Source organism: Limanda limanda, chromosome 1 (assembly GCF_963576545.1).
Source record: "Limanda limanda chromosome 1, fLimLim1.1, whole genome shotgun sequence".
In the NCBI taxonomy this organism is placed as follows: Eukaryota; Metazoa; Chordata; class Actinopteri; order Pleuronectiformes; family Pleuronectidae; genus Limanda; species Limanda limanda.
In genome coordinates this window covers 29,823,379-29,844,632 of record NC_083636.1, presented here as the reverse complement: position 1 = coordinate 29,844,632, position 21,254 = coordinate 29,823,379, and the positions used below count along the sequence as shown (strand labels likewise).

General features: G+C 43.4%; 1 protein-coding gene across 1 annotated transcript in view; it reads left to right on the top strand.

The window, feature by feature from the left end:
• Nucleotides 1-3,397: 3,397 nt before the first annotated feature.
• The window catches only part of col27a1a (collagen, type XXVII, alpha 1a), a 62,928-nt gene continuing 45,071 nt past the window's right edge, over nucleotides 3,398-21,254 (top strand). Inside the window, exons 1-4 of the mRNA XM_061077404.1 lie at nucleotides 3,398-3,450; nucleotides 7,559-7,629; nucleotides 12,758-14,268; nucleotides 17,451-17,504. Of these exons, the coding sequence (XP_060933387.1) occupies nucleotides 3,398-3,450; nucleotides 7,559-7,629; nucleotides 12,758-14,268; nucleotides 17,451-17,504 (1,689 nt within the window). The remainder of the gene's footprint in view (nucleotides 3,451-7,558; nucleotides 7,630-12,757; nucleotides 14,269-17,450; nucleotides 17,505-21,254) is intronic.

Genomic DNA, 21,254 nt, shown 5'->3' with positions numbered 1-21,254 from the left:
ATGCTCATTATGGTTGTGGCACTGTTTTCGTGGTGGTTGTCTCCTCTGGTGAGCCAGTGCTGGAAATGCTTGTGGTGAAGGAATGAGCGGGCGACAGAGAAAGACGCACAAAGGGAAGAGAGAAAAGGAAACGGGGCGTGATGAGGACAAAATGAAGAAGATAAAGAACAATCAGAAATTAAAGACAAACAGAAATAGAAGGAGAAAGGGAAAGGCACCGAAATGGGAATGAGAGAGCGACAGAAACAGCTGACGCAAGTCTGTTTGACCACTTTCCACCTCCCAGTGCATCACGAAAACCATCCCTACACACAGGAAGGAGACAGAGCCGGGAACACAAACAAGTGGACAGAACCACCTGTAAAGGGGAAAACACAAACCACTGAGACGCTCCACATATACACACGTGCTCCTGTGCATTCACACACACACACACACACACATATACATACACACACACTCACACACATTCCTGGTATGAACGGTCTTCTTGTGTGCACTGGAGCTGAGAGAGACAGCGCTGTCTGGTTCACCGCCACCACCTCCGTAACCTCTGCCACTGCCCAGCATGAAAACACACCTACACAGAGGTGACTGTCTTTACTACCTATTTATTTGTTGAGTGACTTGAGGTTATTTTATGTCTTCACATGCTCTGGAAACACCACTGTATTACTTATTCAACTAGTATCTTTCCTTAGATATTTTAAATCGTGAATGTTTTATAGTTCCCAGTGTTTTTACATAGTTTTACTTTATCCATGATAATTTAACTTATAAAGGGCTTTGTCCCCCAGAAACTTATCAAAACATGGAACTAATAGCATTGACATCAAACACCAAACGAAAAGCCAGTGCTTGATTTTCCTACATTTCACTCTGCAAAACACTTTATTGGTTGTTTGTGTGTATGTACAGTTCACAGCTCACTGTAAACACTGATATGCAAACAGCCTGTGTTGCTGTATTACTCTTGCCGTGCATCAAAGAGCAGTCTTGTGTCCTCACTAGGCCCAGGCTGCAATTTGGGCTCAAGGCGTGGCCCGGCACCCATTGGGCTGTGTCCGCCCTGAGTACCAGTAATGACCCCTTCCCTATGGGGAGCGTTTGATCTGGGCTGCCTGTGTGCTTCAGCAGGGCCTATTTCTGGAGCGTGGGGGGGATAAAGGGAGCTTTCAGACGTGGTGCCAATGACCATAATTAAGCAGCTTTAAGGGGTGGCAGTGAGCACGCTCGCAAGCGCAGAGTTTGTAATTTGCAAGTTGGGGGCAGAGTCGCTGTGGCTCATTGGAAGTACATGGGAGGGTCGGGTGGCACCCGGCGCTAGAACACAAGGGACAGAGTGTGTGAAGGGGACCGTAAAGAGGACGTTAATGACTTGTGTCCATTAGCACCCACCCCTGGGGCCGGCTGACCAACGGCCTCGGGCTGAAGTACATAGAGATCGCCATAGCAATCGTTCCCCACCCGAACAGCCTGTCCATCAAGGCGACCTTCAGCACTCAAGGCCTCTTGTCAGTCATCTCAAAGAGAGAGCTCTGATGGACCCAAGTCACCAGCATCCTTACTCTGTCGCCTCCTCAGCCAGTAGTTTACTGTGAGCAGCAGTCATGTCCACAAGCAGTTTGTCTAAATACCTGTCCATACTTTGTTCGGCTATATTCATATATATATATAGTGAGTTTAAGGTGGTTTTAAGGTGATAAAATCTGACTTCAGAAACTATCCAAGCATTCACCTCAAATTGATTTAATTACAGTCAAAACTATTTTTTTATCTGATAGGCAAGTGTGTGTTTCTCTAAATTGCTCAGGGCTGTTACCTTGGCTGAGGGGGGTGGTGCTGTTCATTCATTGACCGTGTCAGTTAAAGGACAAGTTCACTAAAACTAGTCAGACCACTAGTCAAAACTAAACAAACCTCAACAACAACATATCTCTGTGGCGTCAGTTTGATCGTCACTCTGGATAATAACCCACAGTGCGGTTGCTGTGAAACACTTTCTACTGTTGAAGAAGTCCTCATGTAACTACTTCCTGAGAGAAGCACAAGATGTCTCATCACCCTGTGTAGTGTACATGTTCATGAAACATTTCAAACAGATGTCAGGTGGTAATTACTGGCTATAGTGTCTCTGCGGAGGTAGGTAGGCCTCAACCTGCACCGGGCCATGACCCCTCTTAAGGCAATGGGGGCTGATCCAGGTGCTGCTCACTCTCCATGTCTCCATGAACACGTGTCTGACACAGTGGGCAAAACTGACTGTCTGTGTGAGCTGGCCAAGTTTCTGCACGGTGTTTAAACCACGTTATGACAAGGTTATTGTGTGCATGACCAAATAAGAGAGAGATAACCCAGTAAATTACAATATATGTGGGCGGAGGCTCAGGGAGGTAGAGAGGGAGGCAGAGAGGGCCGGGCACTGAGATCCGTGGTTCCATGCCTGTATCCGTGGTTCCATCCCTGGATCCTCCAAACTGCGTTTTGAAGTGTGCTTGGGCAAGATACTGAACCCCAGATTTACAGTCTATCAATGGTGTGTGATAGAAAAGGTGCTTTATGAATGTGTGTGTGATTGGGTGAATGCAACTTGTACTGTAAAGCACTTTGAGTGGTCAATCAAACTGGAAAACCATACATGTGACTGGTTTAGTCCACCATTTGTCTCAAAGGGGGGATGAAAGTGAGTTTTAAAAGTCTCTGTTTTGCTGATGCACTCTCACACATCTCACAGCTATTTATGAATACAGTCAATATCTGCTTTTTCTCATATTCCTCACATTTCTATTTCCAAAAGGGAGCTGAGATATACTTGTAATAGTTAAATTCTCTCTTCTGCTGATCAATCCTCAAAACTCTGTGCATGGGTGTCTCCGGGGTTCATTCATTTGCCTCTCCAGTGCATTGGGCTCTGGGTCGGATCCATGTGGCCACCCCCCTGGAGTAGGCGTGTAGTTGCTCGCCACAACCGCTGGGTCTGTAACTTGACACCTGGCCGCGCGGTGCGCTCTGCCATCGCTTCACCCGCAGAAAGCCTATTTAAAAAGGAAAGGGATGAGTCCTGCGCTCCTGACTCCGTAACCCCCCTCCTGAAGGACCCAGCTTTCTCTCCGGCTGCGCGGCCCTCGATCTGGATCGGCATAAATGAATGAAACACAGGGGAATATCCACAGACAAGCGCGCAGGAAAACTCTCTATCAGAGCGGCCTGCCAGTGCCAAGAGGGATTTATGTCGGGCTTGACAGGCACTTCAACGTGAGTTCTGTCCTCTGGAAGTTCATCTCCAGCTTGTCAAATGCGTAAAACGGCGACCGGTGCCTTCTGCTGCCCCCCTCGCAAAGGAGTCACGCTGTGATTAACGGATCAGGTTTTTGACTGCCGGGACAAATGAATACAAATGAATTTAGGCACCCGAAGGAGAGATTGCAGAACCTCTCATCTAGACACAAAGTAAGTGAACATTTGCTTCTCATCGATTTTCTTTCAGCGTTTGCTCTGATGAGAGGATGTTGCGGAGAGCTGAGCTGTGAGCGCGCACTGACACGGACTGAACCAGGGATCTGTTGCGCTCCGTGTGCGTAAAGGCTGTGATGTGCCGGCTGGCTGTGGTCCAGGAGTGATGTCCACTGGGGACCACTGAGGCTTTTGTATGGGCTCTGTTTAGACCATGCATTTGTCACAATTTGTCTAATGGAATGACATTACGCGTAATTTTGCCAAAATGGGTCAATGTGTCCAAAGTTTTTAATCCGCCCCTCATCAAATGTTAATTTTAATGGAATTGTAAAAAGAGACCAAGCATAATAATTAGGTTTATTTGGTGACAAAGTATGCATGTTATATCTAGTATAACCTCCTATCTATGTATTCTGCAAGACAGATCGTGATTCGTGCATTTAATTGTTCTGAAGGTATTTGCCATAAATACTTATGCAATGGGTGCATGTAGATGTTTTGCTAAACAGTGTTTAAGGAACTGACTCATGTGGTAGAGCGAGCAAAACATCAGACGTTTATTCGGTTCTATAAACTTTAATTAGAGGTTTATCAGCAACCACTTTGTGAGGATGCTTGCCATGTTTTCCTGCTTACGCAGCCGCTTTTACGCACTTGAAATGATTGTTTTAAAAGGAAGGATGAGATTACTATCTTCAAAGAAAGGACTATCATTATTATTAGGAAGGTAAAGGCAATGACCTCAGCTTATTCAATAGGCTACATTCCCTGAAATCAACCACTTATCATTGCATTTAAGCAAACACCTGCGAGTTTTACTGCTCTGGTTCATAAAGTCCAGATGTTGTATGCAAGTGTTTACAGCATAAATTTTCACAGACAGTGAAAAACTCATCGGGCCGTTGTAATATATTGAGCTTGGTGCTGGGTTGGCTACAGCAGCAGCCAGCTGTTGCAAAATTGACGTATACAAGTCATTCATTCCTATGCAATTCTAACATTTCATTAATATTTGGCTTTATTGCGCTGTAAACATCTGTTCAGATAGTTGCAGAGATAGTTGGGGCATAGTCTTTTTGAAAGTGGAAGACATTTGGCCTGGTTTTTCAATTAATAAAGTTTAATTAAAGTGGCATCAGTTAATCACACCTCCCTGCATGTTGCACAGAAACAATTGTCATTCGAAAAGAAATATAAGAAGGGCTTTAGGGGGTTTATTTCCTGACAAATGTAGCCATGGATCAACAGTGGTATATCTACATCATTCACATACATGAGTTGAGATAAATGACCGTCTACCTGCGATGCGATTCGCCTTATGTCCACTTGGTGTCGCCCTCTATGTCAGCCTCCTGTTTTTCTACATGCAGGTATTTTTGTTCAATCCGTTGATTCATTTAAACGTTTTTTACAGCAACTACACATTCTGCTTTTTTTTATTTGTAGATGTAATATACAGACCCTTTGTGAGATATTCACTATTGTTCTTATTACAAAAGTTTTGCTTATAATAATAAACACAATAACTCTTAGTAAATCCAAGTCTCGCAGTGTATCATAATGAGTCATATACAAATTCACAACTTTCATCTCCTCTCAAACACAAACACTTCTGACACAGGTTAAATGATAAAAAGAAATAAGTCATAAACTGTCTTAAGTGAGAGATTACTTGATTGCAGGGAAACTGTTCGTTCATCCATAGGAATTTTCCACTGTGTGTGTGTGTGTGTGTGTGTGTGTGTGTGTCTGCGCTGTGGGGGCAGAGCAGGATCACCTTTGGGAAATCCTTTCAGGGGAATCAGTGAGTAAAGTCCAAGCTTGCGGAAAAAAACTACACTGGCCCCTCAGTGGCTCCTTCTCCACCTCTGGCTGGTCGCTGGCCTGCAGACAGACAGATGCTGTTTGGTGTGTGTGTGTGTGTGTGTGTGTGTGTGTGGAGAGTGGACAATGGTGTTGTTGGGGTCGAGAGGTTAGACTCAGAGTTTAGACACGGATGATGCAGTCACGTTTTTCGGAAAGATAAAGACGGTGATGGTGGAAACATCTTGGGGGTGTGTGGGGGGGTGATTTAGAAAGAAGTATAAAAGGGAGGTAGAGCTGCTTGGTGGAAACATGCCAGTGATAATCTTTGGATTAGACCATATAATGAGGCACATGTTTAGCTACTTAAAAATATGAGGAGTGAAATTCCTTGATTATTACAAACATATTCTGACCCCCTCTCTCCATCTGCCACACAAATGGCATCTTTCCACTATCGACTGTTAAATTACTTTTTCATGGCAAATTAGACGTATGTGCTCATCATAGTTACGACGAGCTCTCTTTGAAATGGGAGTTCAGCGACTCACAGTGAAATTTTTAGGTTTGACTCTCAGGTTTAATGCATGACTCAGGAAGAAGCATTGTTCATCTGGCCTGTATTTTGTCCACTCATTGAGAATTCCCTCTGGGAGTCGTGTCATGTAGCTCACTGTTGCATGTATGAAAACCATACCAGACATGGTTAGTTACACATGGTAGCCTTACTGATTTGAATGTCCTCTGTGCACAAATCCACCTGGTGCCTCATCCTTCAACATATACCCTGTCACACACACTTCTTATTAAAATCGGAAGAAGCTACACTCAATTTTTTGATATGAAAAGCCAAAGAAATCAGCCCTGTTGCCCAGGACAACTGATCCAGCTTCCACACATGTAAACAGCCTGAGAGCCAGAATGAGTGTTATTTGCTGCAGCAGAAAAAAAAAACGTCAGCATTCATGACTCATTTTCAGAAAGCGGATCTCTCCTCAGCTGATAAGAAACTGACTGTGGCTGTAACCAGCTGGGAACGTCTGGGAGCTACACACACACACACACAAACGTGCACATAAACACACACACATCCTGAGGAACCTCAGCCAGCTGTATATTGGGTCGATTGTGCTTTAGCTTTATTGTTAACAAGGAGCTAGAAGAGCAGGAGATAGATGCCACAAACACACATACAGTATAAGCCCACCATCACACGCACATACACTAACATAAGTACAAACATTCTGATGGTGTACATTCACCACATATTGACCTAGGGGTTGTTTGGAGTAATATTTTCTCAACAGAATGAGAAGACGTCTGTGCACAAAAGTTACATTTAGACGATGTGTATGGTGTCCTTGGCCCTCGCCCGTGTCTGCCTGCTTCCCTGTGGCCCACCAGCCACAGCTGCTATACACATTCCCCCCCCCCCCAACTAGTGTGTGACCATGTGTGTCTGGATGACCTCCAGCGGTAAACAGTGGCTCCCCTGCCTGTCACCAGATCTCGGTCCCCCACTGAGTGCTCCGTCCACTTGCCAATCAGTCTCCTTTTGCTTTACTGCACACCTGGATGTGGTGAGGGTGGTGAGAGAGAGCATTTAGTTTTTGTTTCGTGTGTATGTGTGTGTGTGCGTGTGTTGGATTTGGGGAGGAGGGTTGATGGAAGACCACTATATTTATTCCTTACAAACCACAAAGTGAAGCTGTGTGTGTGTGTGTGTGTGTGTGTGTGTGTGTGTGTGTGTGTGTGTGTGTTTTGGAAAGAAGTGCACTGAGTTGTAAGTGCTTTTGCAGAATCCACTTCCCATTTGTTATTCTCATATCAGTGGTTCAGTTGCAAAGCGTGTGTTTTTCTTGAATCTGTGTTTTGGTGGGATGCAAAAACAATGATAATTCAGATGACTTTCGTTTCCTTTATGTCACTGGAAAAATCTCTTATGTGATCTCAGTCTATGTCCTTGATTTTGTAGTCTATGAAGACACATGCCATCGATTTTTTAACAGCAGCAGTTGTGTCTTTAATAAAGCAGAATTTAGGATGTTCAGGAAGTTCTTCAAAGTACTGGTAGTTAATACACACTTTACAAATTCTTTATAGAGCTGATGTATGCATTAAAGACATATTTTTGTAGCCACGTTTTGAAAAATCCCTTTGACCTGTTGGTCTGTTTGACCACCTTTACAATTTACAATTTAATTATGAATAAAAAAACCCAGTTAGAATGTGATACATTTATAAAACGTACCTAAGTGTGCGCTGCCTGTTTCTAATGTCCTTTCTTCTCTTCCCACAGGAGAGCCCTATTGCTCTGCACCGTTTTATATTGTACTTGTTACCTGGGACTTACACAAGTACACTCTGAAGGTAAGACATGACTCCCACTCATTTCCACCTACTTTCACTCATTCACTCACTTCCCTGCCTAAGTCTCTTTCCTCTCTACTGAAAAGTTTGGAGCAAAAAAAGGAAAACAGTAATGAAATATGATTGGTACACTGTAGGGATTTTGTAGTTATTCTTCGTCCGTTTGGTCATTGCCCAAGCACGTAAACACATTGCTATGAGAATTGGGCCAACCGTCGCCATGACGACAATTGTTGAGTAAGCTAAGTTGAGTGAGTAAGGGAGTAATCAGGTCATAGATACAGAGCAAGACGCTTACAGGGAAAAAACACCTCTCAAATCACTAATGGCTCACTTCGGCTTCACAGAAACTCTTCTGAATGTAAACAATATTTTTACAATTGCCACAATGCTTATTTTTTTATCTGTCTGGTTCTCAACATAATGTTTTCATTCTGTCTCCTCTCTCATAGCGTTGTTTTCAGATACAGCGGAAAAAGTATTTTCCAAATGCAGACTATGACAGTTAGAGACTAGCACATTAATACAGCAGAAGAGCCAAGTATTCATTTAGCAGGTGGTGGTGACCAAAACAGAGCTATAAGAGAATAAATAGATGATAATGTTGCTTCCGAACTACAGGAAGAATAATGTAGTGCTGGAAGTTTGCGATATCTAATTAAAAGTTGATTACATGCCTGTCTTTCCATAAGGACCCAAAAACTATCGAATTAGGTACAGCATCAAGCAGGAATTGATGCAAATAGGAAAAAGACAATTTTTCATTGTCGTATTCCCTGCAGTATTGATTGCTCTAATATTGACAGAGAGTCATCCTTTATGACCATTTTACTACTTTTAACTTTTTATTTGATTTATTTGAGTTACTTTTCGTACCGTTTTGAAGGTTTTCCCCTGATGAAAAGTTACAGTCCAGTGAATTGGCCCCTTCTCTTTTCTAGTTATTATGATTAAGACTGACAGGGGCACAGGGTGCAATAGGCCCGACACAGTGACTAAAAACTGACGGCAGACAGAACCAAATATCCCTTCAGTTAATTACGACAAGGTTGAAACCTTTTTTCCCCCCAAATTCCAATTGTTATTCGGTTTACAACGTCAACACTCTACATGGCTCCTGTAATAGGCCATGTAAAAGCTTCCATCTGTTATTTTAAGTGATGGCTTATTACATTTACCACCCACACACACCTCCACTATCCCATGTTAGACTTTAAAAAAACTAATATGTCAGGTGGACCAAACATAAAAACCTTTCCTAGATGGAAGGACAAAAGTAGGGAGTGTGTTTTCTTTAAATTCTGAAACAGTAGCTCTTTGCCCCTCACACCACCACCCCACCACACACATTGTGGATCAGAGAGAGGCTAAGTATTTTATAGAGTAAAAAAGGCAGTGTAAGAAGCATATTAAAAGAGTGTGATTTAAAGTTTCACTGTTTTCTGATGGAGAAACCTTTGGCATATCTCTATTACACTTTCTTGTCATTTATGAGCTATTTAAAAAAATGCATTACACATAAAGTAAAATCTATGGTTTGATTCCAGTCTGAGGCCTTTGCTGCTTGTCGTATTCTCTCACCGTATTCACCGTACTGAAAGCTGTCAAAAACGTAAAGATCAGTTGCGGGCTACCACTGGGTCCGTGTTTCATTCTGGCCATAGATGAATGATGCATGTCATTTTCTGCCCGTATCTCTTTCCAAATAAAAACCAAATGCCAAATAAATTAGTCCCTGATTGAAATCATGCGAGAACGCCAAGATTATCATCCATTTAACAAGTGTTGACTCCAAAAGTAATAATGTGGCAATGCATGCTATGAAGATGAATCTTCTGTCAAGAAACATCATAAATGTCTACAGACAAGCGCTGGCCAGTCCAAGTGAGATTATTTGACTGTGTTTGAATGTATGAGTGACTTCATCCTCTACAAGGGATAACATTTCAGAGTGAAGAGCCTTGGATACTCTCTCTGTCCTACTTGAGTAATTTGGCACAGAGCGAAGCTATGAACTCCAGCCATGTGTTAAACACAAGTCTGTGTGTGTGAGTTCACATCCACACAGTATTCTGTATATCTAAAACCATATAGGTTAATGTATGCTCCAGTAATAGTGCATGTGGTATTAAAGTAAAAGGTTTGGAAACAGCGGTCTACGTACAGATGCATGTAATGCCCCCCCATGCTTTTCTGCCAAATCCTGTCCTGTTCCTTTACTGCAGAGGAGACCACACAGAGAGGCTTCACTTTTTGGATGGGTATACACCCCATCCCATGTAGGTCTTGTTTAATCAGCGACTTTTATAAAGCCCCGATGTTTTGAGGTAAGGGAAAGTCTTATCGTCCTGTATAGTGCAAGGAAAGACGGGGGTATATAGGAGGCATGCCTACATTCAGATCACTTTTCACCGGGCCAAAAAAACTATGTTTTAAAGATATAATTTGACCAATGCTGTGATGCTTTCACAGACATATCAGTATTGACTTAGAATTTGATTTCACAGAACAAAGAATGCTGAAAACATATATTTCCTAAATTTTTATTTTCAATATATTTGGTTGAGTTTGTGTTATGAGATCTTAAAGTCGTTGGCAGTTTTTTTAAACATACATATCAGCCGATTTTGGCATGGGCCCCACAATATCCAATTCGATCACGCGCTAGTGTGATGTTTGAGTGTAATGTTGTTTAAAATCCACAGCAACATTTGTTAAAAACTTGATATGTATTAGAAGCAGTCATAATCCAGGTCTGGACAGATCAGTTTGAGTGAATTTGTTTTACATGATCTATGTGTGAACCGTTTCTGCAAAACAGTTCTCAAATGCTTTCTCCCTTAAGTATAGTTACTTTATAACTACCACTGTTGTCTGGGATCAGATTCATATTCAAAACGTTTTAAAAACTTTATATGCAATTGTATCTTTTTTAATATTCTAAGTCTGATGCCCCACAGTGGTCTATTGATGCATGGCTGGTATTATAGAAGGACAAGCATCTCATTGAAGCCCATGCTCTCTCTCCAGCTCATGAGCTATTGTTGGGACTGACCATCTGCCTTTCCCCTCATCTTTTCCGCTTTCTGTCGTCTCATCAACATTGCATGTCCACTTTTCTGGCTCATCACAAGCAGGGCTTCTGTACACATGTCCCCATTAAACAAGACCCAGTGACCACAGGTCAGAGCGAGCCCAGAGACAATAAAGATGGTGAGGGGCCTCGGTCGCAGATCACAGGTCATATGGAGAAACACTTGGACCACTAAGACAGAAACACTGAAAGGAGGGTCAGCTGAGAGGCTTCAAACTGTATTCTGCTGCACTGACTCGTGGTGAATGTCCAAACTGACTCTGTTGACAAGGAGAGCAGAAAGAAAAAAAGGAGAAGGGGGATGCTGTCGGATGATGCTGATGTCCTCTGGTTCATTACCCCCCTATGGCCTTAAAATAAAGAGGCCATGCCTTGATATCGCTGAACCAACCATTTCCAGCACTAATACTTCCGCATACTTTAACAAGCAGGCGGATTTGTTAATTGATGTGGACATTTTTACAGAAAATCTACATTTAGAGACTGAACTCTGCCCTCTGTGGCTCAAAATTCCCAAACACAGTGAAGATTACACTTTGGTTGCTATGAGAGGATTAGGTCCTTTAGCCTGATTGTGCATTCCTGGTACTGACTACTTTGGCCTTGACTGAGCCCCTTCACAATAACCTCTACAAGCCGTCATGTTTCTGACGAAAAAGTGAACACCAATGACAAATTCTTGGGACTTTGAATCGCTACAATAAAATATGTACAGTGAAGGGATCCATATATCTCCTGCATTATTTTCTCTCTGTCTCATTAGTAGTTGAATTTTTGTAACTTGATATCTGTATAAAAATAGCAAAAACCACAAGCATAACCAGATAGCATGACATCTCACCAAACAAAGACAGGACCAGGTAGATACAGATCATACAATTGCAACTACTGTACTTAGATTTAGCTTTGAAGCTTTAAATTATTTTTGTTTCGGTAGATGTTTAAATGTGGCCACATTAGGATTACATTGTGAATTTTATGCCTGCATGGAAATAAACTACTTGTACCATGGGGCCACGTTGTTGTGTGCCTGCTTAAAGCTGCTTTATGCTTCACAAGAGTCATACAATGAAAGTTATGCCACAACTTGCAGTGCTGGGGAGAAGCATAATTCTGCAAAAACCACTGACATTTGAAACAAAAGCCACCACAGCACCATCTACCCACACAGACACACAAACCAACCAGGAGCAGTCTACGATCCCCAACCGTCAGCCTAGTTTTATGTCTGTCTGGACCTATACATAGTCATTTGGTTTGGTCTAAAGTTGCAGTAGACAGCTTACAGAAGCAGTTTGGTGGTCCTGAAGCCCAACGAGTAGTTTATTATTCTTTTTATGTCATTTTTTGTTTCGGCTACCTTTTTTCCATCTCTTCACCCTGCAGAGAATATTCTCCCTTTCTATGTGAACTGCTGTTCTGTGTTGGCTGAGAGATGAGTGGGACAAGATGTATGGCTGTGATGCTGCTATGCTTGTCATGTGGTTCTGTTTGGTTCATATAAAGTTTTGTAAAATTGGAATGTAACCCAGTGTAGTCAATCAAACTGCCACTTGCAAAGATAGATCAAACATTTTCCTGAGCCTCACTCGTAGCAGGGAGAGCAAATTCTCACAAAGAGCTCAGAATACCCTTTAAGTTCAAATCTAATATTTTTCCTCCACATGATTGTTTTCATTAATGTATTTACTAACTGTTGCTTAAGTGTTGTCCAGTGCCCATGTCTCTACCACATCAATATATATTAATATCTCCATTTTTGCCACATATAGTAGCAAAACTTTTAAGCCGGATGATAAGTGTCAAACTAATCACTCGCCTGTGCCCTTACAGCTGCTCTGCCATTGTCCTTGTGTGATGAAAACTTCCCTTTCGCATTCATGCATGAAGCCATTTTTCCTTTCCAGGTTTTGAAGAGACTGCAATAATAGGCTTTTGATTTTCCCTTTTGACTGATGGCACTGGTGCGTGGCCTTCATTAACAAGCCTGTCATAATTATTTGCAACTCTAACACTGCTCTCCTCTCCATCTAGATGTGGACATCCTCCAAAAGTTGGGGCTTAAGGGAGAAAAGCCGTCACGCTCGGTGCCTGCAGGGGTCATTCCATTCAGATCAGGGATCATCATCAACCAGCGGGCACACATCGAGGCTCCATTGCGCTCAGTCTTCCCAGCAGCCGTCGGGCCCAACTTGGCACTGGTCCTGAGTCTGCGCTCACACCGTGTCAACAGTGCTTTCCTCTTCACCGTTCTCTCAGATCACAGGAAGATCCTTCTTGGTCTGCAGCTTGTACCTGGAAATCTGGTCCTTCACACGGGACCGAACACCTCGGTGGCACTGCCCTATGAGCCCCATGATGGTCAGTGGCACCAGCTTGCAGTTGGGATTAATGGACGGAGAGTGACTCTATATGCCTCCTGCGGAGAGCAGAGTGTTCATGCAGACTTTGACAGTGATGAGGGACTCGCTCTAGAGCTCCAGGGCTCCTTCCTGCTGGGGCGGACAAGCCAGCAACAATACTCAGCACACTTTGAAGGAGCCATCTGCCAATTTGATCTGGTCCCTTCTGCACAGGCAGCTCACAACTACTGCAAGTACATTAAGAAACAGTGCAGGGAAGCTGACACATATAGGCCTAACCTTCCTCCCCTGCTGCCAATCCTACCACGAGGAACCAACATCACAGCCACCGCTGCTACCCCTAAACGTAGTGGCCCAGAAACGGCCAAGAAGACCACAGGGCAGAGCCTTGCCAGGAGTGTTGCCGCCGCCGCCTCAGCTGTCAGATATGTAGCTTCCACCCAAACAATTAAACCCAACCCTGGGACCATTCCTACACCCCTGCTGGGAACTGTGATGCCAGTCACAGTCCAGCTAGGTTTGGCCTCGCCACCTTTGAAGGCCAGGACAGAAACAGTCACAGCACCACTCAGGACAAGAGGACCCTCCACCAAACCACCAACCCCAAGACCCACCACTTCTAAAGCTTCAAATCAGAAACCCTCCAAACCTACTCCCCCAAAGCCCACACCTCATCACACCACCAAAAAGACAATCTCAAAAACAGACAACAAGAAAAAACCTACAATTCCAGCCACTACCAGCACCAAACCTTCCAAGACAAAACCTGACTCTGCTTTATCAGACCAAGATGCAGTCCCAAAGAGACCACAACCCACCACAGCCAAGAAAGCATCTCCCAATTCTAAAGTTACAGCATCCAAAGCCACTCCGTCAAAAACCAAAGCAAATTCTGTCAAAGTTGTCCCTTCAAAACCAACAATATCCAAAGTCAACCCCTCAAAATCCACAATCTCTAAAATTATGACTGCCAAAACCTCCAAGCCAACGATCAAACAGGTCACCAAGCCCACAAAGCAGCCCACAACAACCAAGGCTCCAGTCACCCCTCCTACGACCAGACCTTCATACAGCACAGTAACACCACCTGCTACTGATGGCTTCCAAAGCTGGGAGGTGCCACCTACTCAGTTCTCCCTGCTAGCTGGACCTGTAGGACAGAAAGGAGAGGCCGGCTTATCGGTAAGCACCGCAAGTCTGTTGGGTTGGTCTAGTGAAGGTTATTGTGAGACTGTGCCATGAAAAAGGGTAAATTGACACTACAGAAACACACAATTATAGTGAGAGGCCATGTTTGGGGAGGATTTAGGGTAAAAGCAAGAATATGAAATAATGCTTTAAGCAATATCAGCAGCTGGAGACAGTGCAAAAGAGCTAAATTGATGTAAAATGGTCTTTTTTGGCTCCGGTCAGGCAGGTCAGAGATGATATGAAAGAACACGCACATATGGAAATCAGGTGAGCCCCAAAACCAGGAATACATTTTCTACAAGATGATGAGGTGATGAGGGGGGTGAGTTTGATGGTTTAGTTTAGCAAAGAGGTGGAAGGGAGTGAAGTACTTCCTTTAGAGACGTCCCAGCCTCTTCTGGTCTTTGTCACCTTTGACAGAACAGCTCTGGGGCTGGAAATAACCAGAGACAACAGAGATACTCTATGTAGGTTAATGTGGCACTAGTTCCTTTGCCACACAGGTAAGAAATCCTGCCTTTCTTCTCCCTCCTTTTCCTAGTTCCTCTTTGCACCACAACCCTCCAGGCTGGGTGTGACGTGTCAGGTCTAACGCCTTGCCGTCTCCGCACCAGATTCCTCTGTCACAGAGGGCTAGTGGAGGTCACATGGGCCTCTTTCAAAGCTAGGTCAAGGGTCAAAGGAGTCAGTAAACACCATCATTCAGCTTCCTATAGTGGAAGCACAAAGGTAGACTAGGCCTTGACTATATTTCGGGAAGCACCAAGATCCATTTTCACCTTTTCAATAGATTTCCCACTCAGCATCAGAGGGCAACTCACTTTCATCTTGCCTGACCTCTTGAGATCAAATGTAGGTTACCCTTATTTGAGGGAAAGATGTGAGTGCTTCTCAAAAGAAGCCAGGATCCACATGCACAATCACGTTTGTGCTCAGTCAAAGAGCAATTCAATATAAACATTTTGCCCAAAAACATTTTTTAGTTCAGACAAACTGTAATTGGGATTTCTAAGATGTTAGAAGCTACACGTTATTACCTTTTACACCTCCACACGTGGCCTGACTTCAATGTCCCCTCGGCACGTTTTGGGCGTTACGTGTATTTAAAGCTAGCCCTGTGATTAAGTTGTTCAGAGGCTTTGATTTTTGTGCCCTTTTCTCTGTAGTTGGCTGTAATTTGCCACTGTGGATTGTAGAGTGTGATGTGCCTGGTGTTGGCTAATTTACCGCTGAAGTGACGTCCTCACCTGACCTGATCCTCATTACACTGACCCAAAGCACCACTTGCAATCTAAGTATGAAATGCTCTGATTTATAACAGAAAACAGAGCACTTTGCAAGTGCTGGTACTGTTCTGAAACATCCAAGCTTATTAAACTCATAAAGGTCAGAACAAAGCATGTGATGCATTTATGGCCCAGGAGTATGAAGAATCTGTGTCCATCTTCTAGACTTTCTAGTTCATTCAAAAATTACAGGCAGTCCGAGGATCGGACACTGTCCATCTTACAGCAAAGTCTTTTATATACTCTCTCCCTCTTAAAATCACACACGACAGGAATAAAAGTAAGGAGCCCATGAAAAGCATCACATTCACTGTGGTTTCAGCCACTAAATTTGTCATTTATCACTCTGCTGCTGCCTAAAGCATGACAGAGCTGAGTTAATGATTTGGAGTTTTCACTCTGCACTGTACTGCGGCTGCCAGTAGAAACAGCCAGCGCAGGCACAGATGTGGCAGAGTTCCCCATTTAAAGTACCTTTGGCTCCTTGCTGACACATTAAAAACAACTTTCTTTGAGATTTGTCCCACTGCACATCTGAATGTATTTATATGTACAGATTTTTTTCATGTGAGAGTTTAATTTGTTTAATTTCAACTGTGCTGGATGTTAGTTAAAATTTACAAACTTGAACTGACTGAGTTTTATACATATCTGAGCCTTCTGTTCTCAGTTTACACATATCTTTCACACTCCTTTTAATGCCTTTCTACACTATTTTAATTGCCTTTCTAAACTATTAGACAATGCCCTAATTAATCTGAACTGAAGACAAGTCATTTTGTAACGGGGGATCAATGTTGTGATTTATTTCTGTCTTTCATTTTAAGACAAAGACAAAAAGAAATCCCACAATATTAAAGATTGACAGGCGCAAAGAGGAAAAGACTGTAACAATAAACAAACAAACCAGTGTAAGGAAGGAGAGCCAGACCAGGGGTCGGAGGTGGGAAGATGGACAGTGGTGTGTGTTGTTGTTGACAGGTCTTGGGGCTACCACTGAGCGCACCACCTGTAACAACAGGGGTGGTCTCAACCAGGGAGGTCGCCCCTGGAAGAGGTGGTAGGGGGCCGATTTGAATCATCAGAGTGATATAAAGCAGATTGCAGACAGGCCTGCAGGTAGCAGCCATTCAGAAGCTTTAGATGGAGACAGTTGGCATTGTTATGAAGGTTTTAAGTTGTTTTGGAAGTTTTCCTCTGTCTCTTAAAGTTCATAGCCTTGTGAAAATTGAGATGAGGAAACTACAGAAAGGGTAAAACATTCACACGGCAGTAACTGCGCTTAATAGCAGATGCTGCTGCTTTTTTTTTACAACATCGTCATATTTATGTTATCTCAGCCATCACGTTTACAGCGTGGTTAAAGTACTGTAATGGATTTGACATGGAACAAAAGCATTTTTATAACCGCAATTTAGAGACTGTTACGCACATTTGCATGAGGATCTGGAGCCATACAGGTAGCGCTTAAATAGCCACAGCAGCCACGAACGCAATGTTTTTCCTCGCCTCTCCCTTGCCTCCATTTTTTGATTAAAAGAAAACGAGTGAGCGCAAGCCTGATAAAACCACACAGGGGCCTTGAGTGGCGCAGGAAATGACCTGTTATTTCTAGTGTTTCTACGGTTTCCTGCCGCACAGCCTCACAGCGTCTGATGGATAAGGCTGAACTCTCATCACCTTGAGATGGAAAAGGGAGAGGGTCTCACTTTTTTTCATCCTGCAGCCAGAGCGTGCTGTCTGTCTGTGGAAACACACAAAGCAGCCTTAAGGACCTGATGGTTTTGACAGAGCGTGATAAAATCAGATTGCTGAGGTATAGGATAAGTTCATGTGTGTGCTGTGTGTCGGTATGTGTAACCCTGACCGAACGCTCTCTCTCCCCAGGGACCGCCAGGACCTCCAGGGAAGCCAGGCCTGCTAGGCAAGAAGGGTCCTCGGGTAAGTCTGCTTTGCGTGTCCTCAAACACCTCCAGCTACATCAAACACACTTTTATCTCTAATGTCTGGACATAATTTTGTCTGCTGCTCAACCCCGCATTTTTTTTCTTTCAATGGAACTATGTTAATAGGTGTGTCTTCATTAAGGTTTATTGTGGCGTGTGTGTGTGAGTGTGCACGCTCGTGTGTGTGTTTATTTGTGCTTTTGCTACTGCTGCTGACATGATGACTGAAAGCTCAAACACAAACAGTCAGTATTAACCCCCTCGGCAGAGAAGTGACTCAGAAAAACAGACGGACCAACAGACAGACAGGGACAGAGAGGACAGCATCTGTGTGTTCCAGCCTCGAAGGCAAAGTCCTGGACCTTTCTGCAGTTACAATAATAACCTGCAAAGCCAGGCCCCCACATCACTTTTAAATCCCTCCCATCACCCAGCTGACACACACACACACACACATACTCACACACAAAGTTTTCCTATGCAGGGAGATTGACCATATTCAGCACGGGGCTGTGAGTGCTGACCTCCCACCCCTAAGCATAAACAGGAAAGCTCCTATAAAGACGGCCTTTCAAAAGGCTGCCTGTGCCACAGGATGCCTAATAAAAGCACTGTAAACAGACAGAGAACACATGGCTCCACTGGACTTTCTTCTCCTCACTGAGCTGTTGCAGCAGGCTGCACCGACACTTCATAGGAATCCCATCCAGGACTAATGAAAGGCCTCTTTCTCCGAGGCAGTTAAATAGATATAGTCTCATTCTTGGGTCTTCTTTCAGGAATTCTCCTTCACTTCCTCACGTCCATGTGGTTGTAGTAGGTATGACAACATCTGTCAGACGGAACCAGACTAACATATCTCATATTTACTGGCTGCATTGCTATGAAATTTGGTACAGTTATCCACAACAGCCCTGAGGGTGAATCCTAATGACTGTAATGATCCTTCTGACTTTTTCCCAAGCACCACCATGAGGTTGACATCTGGGATGTGGCATGAAATGTCTCGACTTTGCCATGAAATCTGCTGCGCACATTCATGTTCCCCTAAGGGTGAATTCTCATAACATTTTAAAGCCTTTAACATTTTCCCTCATGACAAAATAATATATCATATCATATTATGTTAAATACTGAGCAAACAAGCCTCTCTTTACCAAAGTATCATCAAATTTTGATGACCAATGATTTTAGTCCATGTCTACATTATGTGCGTACAGTTTATATTTCTATGAATGTGCTTTTGTCTTTTAATATGTTTTTTATTATTACATACTGTTTTTTTTGTCTCCCTGTGTCTGAGAGCCTCTTAAGCCAAAGTCCCTATGACCCCCTCCATTATAGATGTATAAGGAGGTCTTTGTCTGGCTCTAATTAAAACTGTTTAAGCCCCAGCAGCACCTCCTATCCCATCACAAGTAGCAGCTCCCCCGACATCGCTCCCACTTAGGTGGATTTCGTATGATCCAAATCAAACTGGAATAAAACTTTAACTGGGCAAGCACTGGGAGTTGTGTGAACTTGGTCAAGCCAAGTATTATTGAAGAATGACTCCAAGTGGAGCTGTTTTTGCGTAACCAGGCTGCAGCTTTTCTTTTAAAATGAAAACCATATTGAACTTGAGTTTGTCAAGCACAATTTCTCTGTTCAGGACAAGCAAGCAGTTAATCAATATAATGAATGGTACTGATATTTTCTCAGCAAATTAACAGAAAAAAATTGTCAAAACATTTAACATGCCTGCAGCACAATCCCTCCGGCTTTGTTTGGAGCCTTGACATACAATTACAACTCCTACGCTTCTGCATCTGAGACCTCATTCATCGGCAGTATGTATCGACCATACATCACCTCACGCTGATTTACATCCTTGTGGCTTTAGACGTGGCCTTTGACCACCCCGGGAAACCAGCTGTTGAGCCGCCTGCGGCATTGTCTGTAGAAGTGGTTGGTTTACAGAGCACAAACAAGGAAAACAAGCCTCCTCAATAAAAAAGCACTTGTAGAAGCCATCGCATTGGTTTTGATGCCACTTTAACGGGGGTCACTTGCAAACACTCCACCAGCATATGATTCTGACCTCAGTCATTTTGTTTTACATGCACACACACAACTACACAGAATCGCTCACACAGTGCAGTAAACACGCTAAAGTGCTAATCCCACACCGTGTACAGCACAGACATATGCGTTGGCGTTTAGGACCCGGTTTATAAAGAGTGAGACAGATTATGAAGCTTTCCTGTAAACAAAAGCATTTATCTAGTTTAATTGCCGCTGCCGTGTGTGTGTGTGTGTGCTAACAGCGTACACACACTTGCAGGCATGGACTCACTAACACATGCTCTTCAAACAATAAGGGTTTGGTTTCAATTTGAGAAAGGAAATTCACTTGTTGATTGCTGCAATTAATAACTCCACATCTTATGTTGGAAGTTGCAGGCTCACCGCTGGAATAGCATGAGATGATTTTAAGAATCTTCTTCTATCTAAAACAAAATAAATTCCTGTCCTGTAGGTCTTTGCTAAGGACGGCAGTTTGCAGCACAGCCGTTTTTTTTTTACATGACCTTCCGTAGCACCGGATTACTGGAAGTCTCTATGATGACACACAGAGCACCATTGAGCCCAACCGAGCACCGCCCATGAACCCTGACCTCTGATCCCACACATATGAGTGTGAGACGCTGTCGCCGTGGCAACCTCTGTCGGCACAGGAGCCTCCGCCTGTCGGGGCGAGCTCTCTCGAGTCTGTTTGTAGGTGTATGGTGGCGGCGGTGGTAGAATGGTGTGATAGGAAACGCAGGGTGGATGCACCGCTGGCACACAATCCTGCATCTATCCGGGGAATGGCTGCATGTAGCCCATCGTCTGGAACCTGCTGGGTCAATAGGGTCTTTGTCTGGGTGGAAAAAAATCTCTGTCACCCATCTTTCCTCATGCTCTCCCTTCAGATCATTGCTCTGTCACGAAAAAATTACATTGCTTCACCTGCACGTAAAGCTAACAAGAATCCAGATGGACATTTTGTTATAGTAACCTTGAAAGATATTACTACAAATAACTTTGAAATGAGTTAAGTAGGGCAGAGTGTTGCAGTGTGCTGGTAACACCAGGTGACGGATCAGCTTTTTAAGGGCCCGTCTTATCCCTACTGTAAACTGTGTATATGGAACATTACTGTAATTGGCTCCAGGACAGTAAAAAGCACACACCATACGTCCAATTTTGCTTTGAATGCTTCAATACATTTTTAGTAGCAGATTTTAAAAGTTTGGCATAAGGCTTTAGCACTAGGTTTCCGTTGTAATTTTAAGAAGTGGTCACAGCCATTATGAGTTATTACTGTTATTGTTGAAAAATGCCTTAAATAATCATTTTGGATTACTTACGATTTCCTTCCTGACGTGCTCTGGTCACTGCGTGCATGGTGCGTTTAACTCGGAAAACTTTGGCTCTTGAAGCAAATAAATCTAAATGTTTGGCGTTTGACCAGCAGTGTAATTAGTTTGCCATGTCTGCTTCTGTTATTATGAAGTTTAATTTATGTCGCTGTGAGCTGCTCTTTTCATTGTGTGCTTAGGGACTTAAGGGCATAGTGAAATATTTTCCTGAATCGTCTGAGGCAAAGTGTGTGCTCGTGTGTGTATATGCATGGGTATATGATGTGTGCTGACTGGGATCTTTAATTATGAAGACGTCCAGCAGTTTCACATGCTCTCTTGATCTAATGTTAGTTAGCCAG